General features: G+C 43.9%; 1 protein-coding gene across 1 annotated transcript in view; it reads left to right on the forward strand.

The window, feature by feature from the left end:
• Positions 1-15,023, forward strand: part of LOC144826026 (uncharacterized) — a 658,919-nt gene that overhangs the window by 19,601 nt on the left and 624,295 nt on the right. The window contains exon 2 of the mRNA XM_078684302.1: positions 14,938-14,995. Coding sequence (XP_078540428.1) covers positions 14,951-14,995 — 45 coding nt within the window. The 5' untranslated portion in view covers positions 14,938-14,950. The remainder of the gene's footprint in view (positions 1-14,937; positions 14,996-15,023) is intronic.

Below are 15,023 nucleotides of genomic sequence, written 5' to 3' on the forward strand. Positions count from 1 at the left end.
GCCTTCGTGCCCTCAAGTTCTTGCAGACTGTCTCCGTGCCTGCATCCCAGATTTGATTCACCCGGATCAATCTGGCTTCATGCCACACCGCTTCGCTCTACACAACATCAGACGCGTCCATAATGCCATGGCTAAGGCTCCGGAGCTGGATCGCATCGTGGCTACCTTGTTGGCTGATATAGACAAGGCGGTCAACTCCCTCAGTTGGACGGATCTGTGCCAACTCATTGATGTTAAATTTGTCCGCACTTGCTAGTCTACGTACATCTACTTTATACGGACCTAACGGCTTCAGTCTGGATCGCGGGACACAGGCCCCCTTCCCTATCAGCCGCGGCACAAGACAGGGCTGCCCCCTGTCTCCGCTACTGTTGTGTTAGCCGTCTGGTAAATTTATTTTTCCTTCGCAGAAAGCTATAAAACTCTAATTGAGATTCCAACATAGTGGAGTTAGAGTTTTTTAGAGTTCGTTTTTATTTGATTCAGTACTCTTGCGAGAACAACAAATACATAAACAATAAAAATGTAAAATTTTTGTTAATAAAATTATCACGTTAATATAATTTTAAAAAAGACTTAAAAGAGTTATACATATTAATGCAGACGAATTCATTGGGTGGACTTATGAAGAGGGAAATCAACATTTGGACCGAATTTATATTACATTTTATTTTGATCGGAGTGATATATCTGTTTCTGGCTGCTACCACGATCTCATTTGGGCATGCAAATAGAACATGTTCAAGATCTTGCACCCCACCTTTGCATAAGTCACATTGATTAGTTCCTCCTTGACTTGATGACCACTTAAAGGTGTGTGACTTCAGAGGTAGTATTCCTAGCCGTACTTGAATAATATTTCGCCTTACTCCATGGTTTACATTAAAAAAGATATATGGTTGCATTTTTTTTTAAAAACAAATGTGGCCGCGTACTGTTTGTACATTGAGAGCCTGGAGCAGTGTTGGATGTCAAGTTCCATGCTTAGCCTTGGTGTTAAGTGCTTCAGGGCAAGTTTCAGCTGGGCTGGTGTCCAAGATTTTAACATTTCGAAGGAAACTGAAGTTAGTTTAAAAACGTTGCTTAGGTTTTTACTAAATATATACGTTGGAGAGTCTTGCTCCAGTGACTCTATTTTTAACAGGGCTCTAAGGGTTCCTGGATCGGCATGAACCAAGTTGTATGCCCATCTTATTATGTTTGTAATCCCTCTGGCGTAGGAACTGGTTAACGATAGTTCTAACCTAAGAGCTTGGACCGGAACTGCTTGCGGCATCCTGGTTAACTTCCGCAGGATTTTTCCTTCTTTAATGTCTATTTGAATCCATTCTTTTATTGGGATATATTCTATTGCATATGATAAAACTGCTGGGATTTTAGAATTATATACCTGGAGCAAAGAGGAGAATTGTCTTCGGGCAGTGGATGAATAGAGTCTTTGAAGGGCCCCTGCGTGGACATCTGCACTTCGACCCATTTTTTGCAGATGAGGCTGGTTGTGCAAAGAGCGAGTAAATGTTCTCCCAAGGTATATGTATTCTTTAACAATTTCCAGTGGTTTTCCTCCTAATAACCAATTATATTTATAGTGAGACTTCTTTCTTGTAAATGGTAGAATTTTAGTTTTAGTGATATTTGGAATTAAATAATTTTCATCTGTATATCTAGTAAGTGCCGAGAGGTTTCGTTGGAGGCCGAATGGAGTCAAGTCCAGGATTACTACGTCATCGGCATACATCATACAGTGAATTTTAGTGGAAGCGATCTTCGGCGGGAGGTTATTGACCTGATTAAGAATTTCCGGTAGATCTCTCAAATATAAGGAAAAAGAATAAGGGAACTAAAAGGCACCCTTGGCGCAGCCCGTTTGGAGTTGATATTGGGGAGGTTAGGCCCTTCTCCCTCCCTAGTTGGACTTGACACCAGGTCCCTGAGTATAATGATGTTAATAAATGGAGACGATTTTGTGGTATTCCCATTTTCTGGAGTTTGCTCCAAAGTTTGACTCGGTCGACCCTGTCGAAGGCAGTGGTAAAATCTACAAATATTGCATATACTACCTGCGATCTTTTGATCACATATTTTTCTAGTATTGTTTGGAGTACTGCTATATTGTCTGTAACTGAGTGTTTGGCTCTAAATCCTGCTTGGTAAAGTGGAATGGAGCCGGTTGAGAATGCCCATTCTTTTAGGTGATCTAGAACAGCGGCTGCAAAAATCTTACCGGTTGAATCAAGGAGAGCAATCTGTCGGTAGTTGCCGGGAAGCATTCTGGAGCCTTTTTTATGAATTGGGATTACTATACTTCCCTTCCAGGACTTTGGAGTTTCCCCTGTACTAATTATATGGTTAAACAGGCGTGCTAAAAACTTGCTCCACTCCTTTGAGTTGTTCTTTAGAACCATTATAGGAATTTGGTCTGGACCCATTGCCGCCGAGGGTCTCGCCTTTTTTATGTAATATTCTACTAAAGATGGTGTTAGAGGGTTGATGTTTATAGCTTTGTCCTGTCCTATATTGGCTTGCATTGCATTGCATTGCATTGCTTGCATTGCTTGCACGGCTTGCATTGCTGTGTCACAGTTGGAAATTTGGTTTACTTTGTATAAATTGATTAGGTATGTTTCCCATTCTGATGGTGGGACTGGATTTGATTTTATCGATTTTTTTTTTTGTTTTTTTTTTTGTTCCTGTTTCTTGTGCTATTATGATCCAGTAGGCTCGTTTATCTTATCTTTGTGCCGCTATTTGTAGGTCTATCCATTTATTATCCTGTAGGATTCGTTTTTCTTTTAATTTTTGTCTTCTACAGTAGTTTTTTAATTTATTGATTGTCAGTAAAGTTCAGGAATTGCGCCCTAATTAATTTGTTTAATTCGATTGCCTTGGGATCTCTCGTCGATCGTTTGTTACCTTGTGTTTTTGTCGTTCTTCGTGTTACACTTTCCTGTAGTAGGGAACAAGAGTCTTGACCACAGCCTCGAAGTTTGATATTGGATTTATGTTTTGGTTAATTAAAAGTAAGTTTGAATTCTTGATTGTTTGAGTGATTTTTTCAAAGGATTTTGGATTCCATGCTACCCGGCCTTGGACTGGATTTAACAAAGCTGTTCTGTGCAATTCCATTATATGCACTGACGATGATCGTTTCACTATTATACTTGTTGCTAATTGAAGAATGGCGTGATCGCTTCCTTTCTCAAACCTCATATTAAGTTGATGGGCTAACTCGAAGAGGCCTGGACTGCAGATCATATAATCGAGGATTGATGTTTTGAGTCCTCCCTTTCTCGTGAAGGAAGCTGGGATGTCACCTTCGGTGTTACCGTTTAAAAGTACTCCGTTAAGGGTAGCGATTGATGTTAAAATGATTTTCCCTCTCTTATTTGATTTACTTCCTGAGGGAAATTGTGGAATGGGTAATGCCTGGGCCTCATCTTTTTCTCCTAAAGCCCATTTTTCTAATAAATCATTAGAGATTTGCCCATTCAGGTCTCCTGTGAGGAACATCAGCGGAAAATGTTGTTCTTCTAGCACCTTTTCGATATCCTCAAATATAATTAGGGATAATGCATCCATTTTTGTCCCTGGGGGGATATAAACGTTAAAAATAAGCATTTTGGTCAGGGTTCTGGTCTTGTCGGTCCTTATTTTGATTTTTAAACATTGGAGATTCTTAGAATGCGTAGGGATGATCTCCAGATAGAAGGATTGCAATCCCTCCTTTTGCGTGACCATGCGTAACCGGTTCTGCTGGAAGATCATACACAAAATAGTCAGGGAAGTCGAAGTTTGTGGTTGCCCAAGTTTCTTGTAAGGCCACGATCCCTGGGCGATCTTGGAAAATTGTTGCTAGTTTTTCTTGTGTTTTCCCTGCGATGTTCCAGGAATAGATAGTTAGGCCGTGACTAGAAAGGGCGCTTAATTTCTGGACCCAGCTTTTTATTATTAAGATTCTCTGCGATCCAAGCCCATGAGTTATCGGTTGGAATTGTTTCCTGAATCGTATTGTTCTTAACCCAGCTTTGCCTTTTTCCGTTGATAATTGAGATTGAAATGTCATCTTTATAGGAATTTGGCCAGTTGTTATTGATATGCCGGGTTACTGATAGGTGGTGTTGTTTAACTAAGCGGGATTCTGGTATCGGGCCTATTCCCCTTTTACAGGGGCCACGTCGAATACACATTTATGTAGGGTCTCTTTTTCTTTACATATCATCGTTGGGATGACTGGCGACCAGAATTCTAAAACAGCTGCTGTTGTTTTATTTATGTCTGGAAAAGTTACTAGTTTAATGTCGTTTCTTGCTAGTGCCTGTAAAGGTTGTATCCTTTGGAGCAAGTTTATTATTCTACCTCGATTTAGAGGGTCTTCGCCTGAAGGAAAAAGAGCTATAATTTCGACTATGCAAGAACGGCTTATCTCTGATTGATTAGATACGTCCCTCGTCGATGGATTTTGTTGTTGACTTTCCTTTTCTATTTTTAATTCCTTATTGAAGATCCTAGGGGCAAATATTGGGGTGATGGGATTTAAAGGCTGGGAAAGTGCTACTTGTGCCTTAGAGATCATGAACTGTTGACTTTGTTCCGTCGTGTTATTACATATTTGGTCTTCCTTTGTTTTTAGGTTGTCAGTTGGGATTATTTCTGGAAATCTTGTTTTTCGGGCCTTCTGTTTTTCCTTTTATTTTCCCGCTTTCGATAGTTAACCTCTGATCTCCTTTTTGCTGTTACTGGATGCGGAGATGCGACTGATGACGTATTTGTTGAAGTTTGTACTATTTTTTGTTTTATCGTATTTGACCTGTTTGATGCTTTTTTTGTTTTTGTTTTATTAAATAATGGATAATATGCTATAGTCTGTGCTATCGTTTTGGACTCTTTTGACTCCTTAAAGAGTTTTCGTAGGGAATAGGTTTGGTTATATTTGTTTTTTTCTTTTTTTTCTTTTTGTTTACTTCGACCGGTTTGAGAAGCCGAGTCGATCTTTGATAAAAATACTGTTGTTATTGATTTTGATGCTTGTGTAATAGAGACTTTGTCCCCTATTACTAGTTTTTCCTCTTCGTTATCATGTGGTATTTTTGATTGTTGTTTGTTCCTTTTTTTCTCAACCATGTGTTTCAAGATTCCTATTTGGGTGTCTAACAAGTGATCTGTATTTCCCAAGATGTTCCCTAAGTGAGAGAGAACTGATTCTAAAATTCTTTGTAGAGTAACCAGAGCTTTGGTACTGATGTTTGATCGGTGGTAGGATCAATAGATTTTAGCATAAGGAAATCCGGGGTTTGCGAGAGAAAGTCTTCAGATACTGACTGTTTTCGTGGTGTACTGTTGTGTATTTCCTTTTGGTGTACCTTGTTGAAAACCAGGTCTTTAAAACGTATGTCGGGGCAAGTGATGTCAAATTCCAGATGTTCTTGGTTTTGTTGATCGTCAGAATTTTCTGATTTTATAATTGTAGTGTTAGTATTTGCTTGTGGCCAGGTATGATTATTTGGTGCTTCCTCCTGCCCTATTTTGTTAGTGGCCACTGATATTTCTTTTATTCCTTCCTCTTTTATTTGGGTCATTTGAATTTGCTCTGTTACTTCTTGTCCTATACTGTTAATAATCACCAGGTTTTCCTTTTTTTTTTCTTTTAGTTTTGGTTGATTTAATTGGATTTGCTCCAGCTCCTTAGTAGACTGATTTGAAAAATATTTAAGTATTCCAGTCGGAGGTTCGGAATTTAGTGGACGAACCATTTTCCCGGAACTCCTTCTTATTGCTTGATCAGTTCCTAATCTTTTCATGTATATGGTACGTGATCTCAGCTTTTTGTATGCCATACTGCAATAAATTATTAAAGTTTGATAGAATTTGTTGCCAATAAAGGAGGGTAGTCCCTCCAATGCTTTTGAGGACTCACACTCCCAGCCTTATACCTCTTGCCACCTCCAATAGCGGGAAGATGTGTAAAATCTTGGTGTAGTAGGGGCCTGCCACCGCCCCTGGTAGTGTCCGAGGTTATTTGCCGCTCCCAACTCCTCTTAGATACTCTGTCGGTGGAATATGTACCTTGCTGGACCAATTACTCTAAAGAGGTGCCCAGCGGTTCCTCGCCGCCACCGAGGAAAAGTTGCTGCTTATAAATCTGAGAGCTTATAGTAATAACCTTAGTGCTTCTCACCTTCCCAAAATGACGTCCAACTGCTACAACCGCAGGGTATAGCCTACTGGGTTCTAATCCAGGGTGTTCCACCTCCAATCTGGCAGCTCCGGGGACTCCAGCAATGCCCCGGCCGCGCCCTACTCCGTCAGGCGGCTCCTGCCGCAGGAGAGAGCGCTTGCCTGTGTTGCTCTGCGAGGTGAGTAGCCCCGCCTCTCCGCCGCCTTGCTCCGAGGTCTCCGTTTCGATCCTGGCCCTCGGGCGCCGTGAAAATGCTACGCAGCTCCCCCGCTCTTCAAGATGACCAGCACCCCCAGCAGCACTTATTCTGGCCGCACGGCTCAGTCCGCCGGGAGGCGTGCAGAGGAAACGCCGACGGGGCCCCGCCTGTCAGCCAAAGAGAGAGACGTGAGAGTCCCTACCGGCCGGACCCAAGGGCCGCCCCGCGGGTCCCACCATTCCGCGGCGCCCAGCAGCCTAACTGTAGCCAAAATGCTCCGGCGGGACCGCGGCCTGCGGCACCCGGCGTTCGGGACTCGACGACCGCCAGTCGGTCTGTGTTTACCGAGCTTGCGGCTGTTCTCTCGTTGCGCTCCTGCTCAGAGTCTGCGCTCCACTGATCCTCCTTCCGTCAGCTTCTAGGGGCGGTCACCTGTAGCAGTCTGTTTGTCCTGGCCGTAGAGCACTTGGCAGCCTGAGTGCGAGTGGACCTCTAATCTGAGGCTTCAAGTGGTCACAGTTCCAGTCCGACCGCATCGCTCTCTACACGGACAATGTGTTATTGTTCATGACAGACCCGTGGTTCTCGGGACCCCGAATCCTGCAGATCATCCAAGTGTTCGGAGAGACTTCCGGACTCAAGACTAATTACTCAAAATCAGTACTTTCCCCAGTGTGCAGGGATCAAGGGCAGCAGCGCCTGGGCGACTCAGCTGTCGCACGGGACCTCAGGTTTTAAATACTTGGGAAGCTTCATTTCGCCATGTCAGAAAACCTCGTGGGCACATAGCATCAATCCTCTCATTGCCAATCTACGAGATACCCTCTCATTGCCAGTCTACGAGATGAGATGGCAAGATGGTCTCACCTTCCACTCGCTTTATGGGCGCTAAGTGGTTTTTAAAATGGTCTCTCAACCCGAATTCTATACAGGTTGCAGAACTTCCCATATGACATACCACGCACGTGGTTCACACAAGATATTGCTATACATAATAAATACCTATGGAACAGAGGGGTAGTCCGAGTAGCGCTGAGTACATGCACGCAGTCTACTTACTGTGGTGGCTTTGCAGTGGCGGATGTGTATGCCTACTATTGAGCATCCCATCTACTAATTATTAACGAATGGTGGCATAGCTCGCCTACAGACCCTGCTTTTGCACTTGAGCATATAGCAATGGAGTGTACCCCCCTTCTACAGATCCTATACAGTCACAGGTACCTGGATTTCATACCCCCAGCCAGCAGAACCGCGGTGCCGCTGTGGAAGTATACGGTCCGACATATGGGGTGGCAGGGCCTCCTGACACATGTGACTCTGTTGTGGCATGGTACTTATCTACGTCCTGTCGCGGCTCTATCAGGATTCCGTAGGTGGGATTTGTTGGGTCTTTCTATTCTGGTTGAAGTTATGCAGGGCACCATTCTCAAATCGTTCCAACAACTACAGACTGATATTCAGTTACACAGCACTCAATTTTACGAATACCTTCAGCTGAGGCATGCACTTGCTACTCTAATTCACTCACTCAACACCTTGACTGAATTCTATCCCCTTGAGGGCTGTCAGCTGATGGGGGACTTGGGAGCACATAAGATCTGTCAGATATACCTGACATTGACCACCCAAGCCCGTACAATACTACATAAGACTAAAGTGGCATGGCTAGAGGAAATACCTGACCTGATCGACGATGACTGGACAGAAGCCATGGCCAGCCCCCAGGGTGTGGCAGTGTCTACACGCTACCATCTCATCCAATTCAAATATATGCACCGTATATACTTCACACGAAACCGCCTATGGAAAATGGGTGCCATCCAGTCCCCGATGTGCCTTGGGTGCGAGAGGGAAGATCTCAAACACTAAGCCCAATAGAAACCCTAACCCTAGGAACCAATTAGAATATTAGCCCTATCAGCCAATCAGAACACAGGCCCTAAGTCCAATAGAAAGTCTAGACGTAGGAACCAATCTGAACCCTAGCTGTATCATCCAATCAGATTTTAAACCCCAAGTCCAGTAAAAACCCTAGCCCTAGGACCCAATCAGAACCCTAGCCCTAGCAGCCAAATTGAACACAAACCCTAACCCCTAGGTCCAATTGAAACCCGAGCCCTAGGACAGAACACAGATGGAACAGCCAGTAAGAAACGTATATAAGGGGCATGTGAACGTAAGCACAAACTGGAGTGCAGAGGGGCAAGGAGGTGCTCCTGCAGAAAGAAACTCCTTTAATGCAGACATGCTCAATTCATACTTTGTAGTTCCTGCTCAACCCTGACGGTAAGGCCCAACTCTAAAGCCAATACAAAACTGCTTTTTGCGCACTTAAACAAATTACTAGCCAAAAACAAGTGGTACATACACATTCCATACACAATTTAAACCAAAAAACTGATTGTAGGAAGCTTGCTCTTTATGTGATGTATCTACAAGTTGATGTATCATTTAAAGTGTCCAGTAGTTCCCTTATGAGCGGACAGGTACTTGCTATGTAATCCCACAGTGTTCTATGAGGGAGTACTGAGGTCGAGCAGCCTTAAGCTTAACATAGGGGAGTGCCGGACAGTGGCAAAATTCACACAATGATTAATAAATAACGCGACTCAAGAAAATGATCCACACTAATTTATAAAAATACCAAGTACCTTTATATATAATTTGGTATCAGAGAAAAATCTTTCAGGTAAGTACGTTTTTAAATATAAATTATTTTCAATTTAAAAAGTGGGTCTTAGTGCAATTTATGGCGTTCTGCTATGTTATCCTATAGCAGGAAGACCATGTTCTGCTATCGGGTATGGTACATCGACTTACAGGACCATTCTCCAGGAGTTAAGGTGAGTAGTGGGCAAGGTCCAAAGCAGCACCAACTGTACCCCACCAGTGATACGAGGGCGTCCTGGTGCAAATCAGTGTCAGAAGCCCAATGCGTTTCAATGAGGATCGGTCACTGCAATAGGTGGCTGCAGGCTCTGGCTGCGGGCTATACCAGCAAGTGGGCTCAGGCCTTGGTGACATGGGAAAATCTTTGGTCCTCTTTTCCAGGGCCCACGGGCGATAGGTGAAGAGGTGTCCTTAGGTGTCTGGTTTTTCCTAACCGGAGAAGTTGGGGTTGAGGGGCCTATTTTCAGATGCTGCAGATGACATTGGGAGTCCAGGTTGGGTGAATCCATGATGGACTCGAGCTCTGGAGGGCTGGCGAACCTTGTTGGCACCAGTTGCCCACTTCAACTTGGGAAAGAGGCAATGGGTACGGTGGTGGCTTCCGTTGTAGAGTTTTGGCGGTTTTGGAGGCCTCAGAGTCTTCTCTTTTGGAGATTCTTTAGAACAGGTCATATGTTTACGGGAGGTCTTGAGTCTTTTTCAAAGGCAAACTGTCCTCCCAAGTTTCAAGAGTCACAGCTGCAGGACGAGTCGACTTTGGCGCCGTTTTTGTTGAAGGATGTAGACCGGCCTGTTGGGTTGGTATCTGGTAAGCTGCTTCTCCTTTCTCTGCTTTTGCGGCTCTTTGGTGTCCTCTCTCTTCTTAGCTCATCAGTATCTGTCTATCTGGTGCCAGGGGCTCACCCAGATACTGAATTTAGGGGCATAAGGGGAGTGTAGGGTAGTAGCCAATGGGCTACTGACCCTTGGGGTGATTACATCCTCTAAATGATCACTTGCTGTGGGAAGTGGGCTCAATCGTGTCCCGGACCTTCTAAGAATGCCATCACAAGGATGGTTACTTCTGAAAAATCGTGTCCACCTCACTCTAGCCCACCCTAGGGGTGGTACTAGCCTGGAAGTGGCACGCCTACCTGACTAGCTAATATTCCAGCATGTCTGGGTCCCAGGGTGGCTCTGTACAGTGGAGGGGGCTTCCTCTATTTTTGTGAGGAGCCAGATATGCATTTCAAAGGCGGCAGCTTCTTTGAAGTCGCTTGCCCAAGGTGACTAATCAGCAGACTTTTTCCGGACAGGTTTTTGTTGTGGGTCTCCTGAGAGCAAAGGCTCTCATCCTAGTGGGTAAGAACAGCGTCTCGGATGGCAGGCTGGCAGAAGCCAGTCAGCAAGCACACCAAAAGCTGGTATTTTTTTAGGGAGCACCTCTAAGGTACTTGTGTTGGTAAATCCAACACTGGTTGAAATGAGATACGAGATATTTGATACCAAACATTCCTATTTTCATTGAAGCCATCAGGTAGCTGGGGAACTCGTTTTCACCAGTGTCTAGCATAGGTTTTAAAATGGCATCCCTGGTCACTTGTACTGGCAGTAATAGGACTGACCAGCACAGGGGCATATCTGCTCATGCAGGTATGCCCTCCCATGTAATATTCGGCACCCTGCCTTAGGGCTGTCTGGCCTGCTGTAGGGGTGACTTACAAATATGACAAGCAGTGGTAGAGGACATACCACACAGGGATGTGTGTCATATCGTGTTTTCACTTTTGTGTGTACCAAGAAATGCAGCATGCAATGACTAACTTTAGTTTAGTCTTGGTGAGGGGTACTTCAGGGTGGCACAATTTGTGCTGCAGCCCTTAGGGGTGCTCTTTAGTGCCTCAGGCCCTAGGTAACTGGATACCATTTACTAGGGACTTACAGAGGGTGCTAAAGGCTTTGCCAATTGGGGGAACAATTGTACAGTTTTAGGAAAGAGCTCTGGCACTTGGGACCTAGTAATCAGGAACCAAGTGCACTTTCAGTTGAAATCACCTCATTTCCTAGGCAAAAAGTGGGGGTGACCATGTCAAAAAGGGTCACTTACCTACATAGATTAAGTAGTTTCTTAAACACACTCTTGTTAGGCTTGGGTGCGTATTTTGCCTTTTTAGCTTGAAAAATTTGGGGAGGGATGGCTTGCTTTCTAGAGGACTTTGAACAGTTCTGGGGAAAACCAGGAGAGAAGTTTAAACAGTCACAGGGAAAAGAAATCAGTAGTTTTAAAAGTATGAATGCATAGAAACCAAGAGTTACATTCAAATGGTCAGTGGTAGGGGAAAAGAGCAGTGTTTTAAGTTTCAAACTATATAGTAAAAAGTCTCTGTTCTTACCACCTTCCGTTTTTATTACTCACTGGGCTATTTAGAGTTCAGAGACCCTGAGGCTGTAAAATGAAGGTGCTTAACTTGGGGTTCCCTCCACACACCTAAGGGCCTGTGCAGGTGTGAGGGTATGGGTCAGAACTGCTTAGACGCTTGAGGGGTAATCACTAAATCACAAATTGGTGTGCAGGGGGAAAAGGAGACCCCTGTCAGCATCTCCTTGGATACAGATGGGCTCAATCCCCTCTTTCTAGTTCTGTTAAAACTTGCAGGTAAAGGCCCAATTCTAAAGCCACTAAATGCCTGCTTTTCGTGCACTTAAACAGATCACATTTTCTAGCCAAAAATGACTGCCAGTTACACATTTCAATCACATTTGAAACCACAAAGCAGATTAAGCAGTCTCTTAAACCCACTGACTCGGACTATGGAGCACTTGTATATCCACCCTAATGGTAGATCCTTGGAAAAATATGAGTGGCGCTCCCAGGTGACTATGACCATGTATTTATAGGTCTTCCTCCAGGATGATACCACTGCATACCATGGTGTCATCCAACATAACTTCCTGGTGGAGACGCTTTCCAGAACCGATCGCTCTCTCCAGTTTCTCCCTATGCTAAAGAATATGATAAAATCTGCCCCAGACATTTTCAGTGGTGGTGGTAATGCCCAGGATTGGGAAAAGGTTTTAGCCTCAACCATCTGATTCCCTCTGTATTAGGGGCTACATGATACCTCCAGATCTTGTCAGCGCTATATAAAACTCTGCAAATAAAAAAAGATGTCCCTCCAGACTCTCTGATCGATTTCACCTTTTGCAAGAGAGCATGTGATGCCCCCCTGATTAGCGTAAACACATTGATGTGGCGGGCGATAGGGTAGCTTTCGCTTCTGCCACACAGTGGCACATTGCACATTTGGTAGGCCTCCTGTCTTGCTACGACAGGGCAAAATGAAATGAGATGGCCTAGCACCAGCAACAAATTAGCCACAAGGAGGGAGGGAGATTGTAGAAAGGGGGGAAGTCATATCCAATGCCACCAGTCAGTGCATGTTAGAATCTGCTGATACAGCTGTCACAGGGCCGCCACTCTTGGCGGTGGAGGTCGGTCTTCGAGCCAGAAATCCACCCAGCATCACATCGACGGAACCTTTCGATGCAGAGTACCTATTTTGGTCTGCAGGTTGAAGATATGTTAGAAAAAGGAAACCAATATTGCTAAGGCCATTGATGCCCTTCAAGTCCCTTTGGCCTTTCGGGGTCAGGAGACAATAATTGGGTCCAAGGTGACTACCTCTCACCCAATGCAGTCATACCAATAACAGTGGCAGACTTAGCCACCTACTGGGAGGTAGGTGTTACACAAGGGCATATTCCGGGATAACCATTGCAAGGTTTGAGGCAGAAGCACCACACACCTACCAAAAATCTTACCCCGCACATACACTACCTCGGCTTAGAACACCCTGCCCTACTAAAATAAAAGGTCAAGACGCTCTTTCCCAAAGGGGCCATAGAGTCAATCTCTCCTCAACACTTGGGATGAGACATCTACTGTATGTACTTTCTTGTCCCCAAAACAGACAGCTCCCTCAAGTCAATCCTCAATCTCAGACCTCTCAACAGATACATTGACTGGTTTATCATTAGTGCAAGTAAACAAAACTATCTAGCCCACACTCAACCTGCCATTTTCCCCGCCGCAAATTGGGGTTTGTGGTCAACGCCACTAAGTACCCCCTCGAGCCACTTCTGGTCCAACCCTTCCTGGTTGGTCCAAAATGCAGTCTCTGGCTAATCTTAAGCATTCAAAAGGTAGTGGCATTCCAGCAGCTACTGCCTCTTTCCCGGCCACTCCATCCTCTCAGAGTTTGAATAGTAATGCTCTCACCCGGTGTTCAGAAAACAATCTAACAATGGAGTCAGTGCCCATGTCTCTTTACTACTAGAGTAGTCACCAAACCTTGAGACTATCAAGTGAATCTACAGCACTCTATGTGATGAACAAATGCTTACAGTGTAAGTAACATAATCCTTTCCTTTAGTGAAACCCTTTTTCCTTCACTCGTCACATACATTTACTGTGCGCCTTTCCTGCTCCCAATATGGTCACTAATTTACTCTTGCTTTTGACAATTGTGACTATCTGACTTTGTCCAGTGTGGGACTCGTCTGTGGAAAAAACGTGAATAGTCAAAATCTGGTGGGTTTGTAGGTGTATTACAATTCACAGGGCATTCCCGCCTTGAAACAAAATTTCCCTGCTCCTAGAGCAAAATGTATTCATAAAAAGTATGCAAGAGTATATCTTTAAATTTTTTTTAAAAATCTTCCTGTTGAGAACAGCAGACGTGGATTTACCCTTATAATTCCAGCCACTAGCAGGCCAGGCTTTGTGGCTCGGGGAAAGAAAAAGTCAGTAAGGATTATCACGAGCAAAAAAAAAAAATTGTCAAGTAATACTTCAGTACAGTTTGCTTTTCACTGGAATGTACCTTTCTATTTCGGGAACAAGGGCAACAAATCTTGCGAATTGGCAATTTAATAGAAATGCCATACTTTAGGCTGTGAGGGCATTGCTGTGTTTTTTACAGTGTTAGCAAGTGTCCCCTATTCGGCATCTTCAGTAACTCGAGTATCACAGCTATCTAATGCAGTGTTTCCAAAGTTGTGGGTCGCTCGTCGATATTTGGTGGTTGCTAAAGTCCAAGCAATTAAGAAGCCTTTAACCCCTTAAGTGCTGACGTCGGCCATTGGATGTTGCGAGCACTACCTTCGTAGTGCTGCGCACGGCTGATGCAGCCCCGCCCGTTTTGCGGAAGTGCCGCACTGGCGCGGAATCGCGTCCGCCGCAAACGGGTTAAATTCTGTAATTATCTTGTTGCATTTGCTTCGCAACAAATGTCAGGCAAATTATATTTTCTAACATGACGATTGGTTTTTACAAACTCCTCTTACTCTGCAGTCAGAATAATAAAGTGAATTATGTGACAGTCTTGCTGGGTAAAGGGAGAGTGAAAGGAAAGGATGTAGAATGTCAGTGTTTTGGAGTTCAACAGCATTTGAATTCCTTTAAATGAACTGTAGATATTCAGCAGCTAGGAAAGCAAAAAAATGAAGATTTGCTTTCTAATTCTGAAGTATGATGGTAATACAGATTTTAATAAGATAAAAACAGATCCAGACACATGGTGATAATACCCGATTTCCCAACACATTTTCATTTATGTTCATTATAATTTTATCAATAAAACTGTAAGACTGCGAATTTAGTGGCCATTTTAACTGTCTGTAATTTGCAGTGCACTATCACATGATGATTTAGTTACAAAAAAAATCAACTGCCTTATGTCCATGAAAGCTGGATTGGTCGCAACAGTCTGTTGTTCTAATAGATTTGTGTCTGGGTTCTAAAAAGTTTGTGTACTAAATCAAGTAGTTCTCAATGGGCTCTTGAACTCTTTGTATTGTCCATTGTCTATATCGATAAATACAGTTGCTTTTCTGATCTTCTTTCTCATAGCAACCTTCCAGCCATGTGGAAATGGATCTCTCCAGATGAGTCCAGTCCTTTAACAGCAGTAAGTATGAGGACCATATTTTACGGGA

The sequence above is a fragment of the Lissotriton helveticus genome, chromosome 3_2 (genome assembly GCF_964261635.1).
Source record: "Lissotriton helveticus chromosome 3_2, aLisHel1.1, whole genome shotgun sequence".
Lineage (NCBI taxonomy): Eukaryota > Metazoa > Chordata > Amphibia > Caudata > Salamandridae > Lissotriton > Lissotriton helveticus.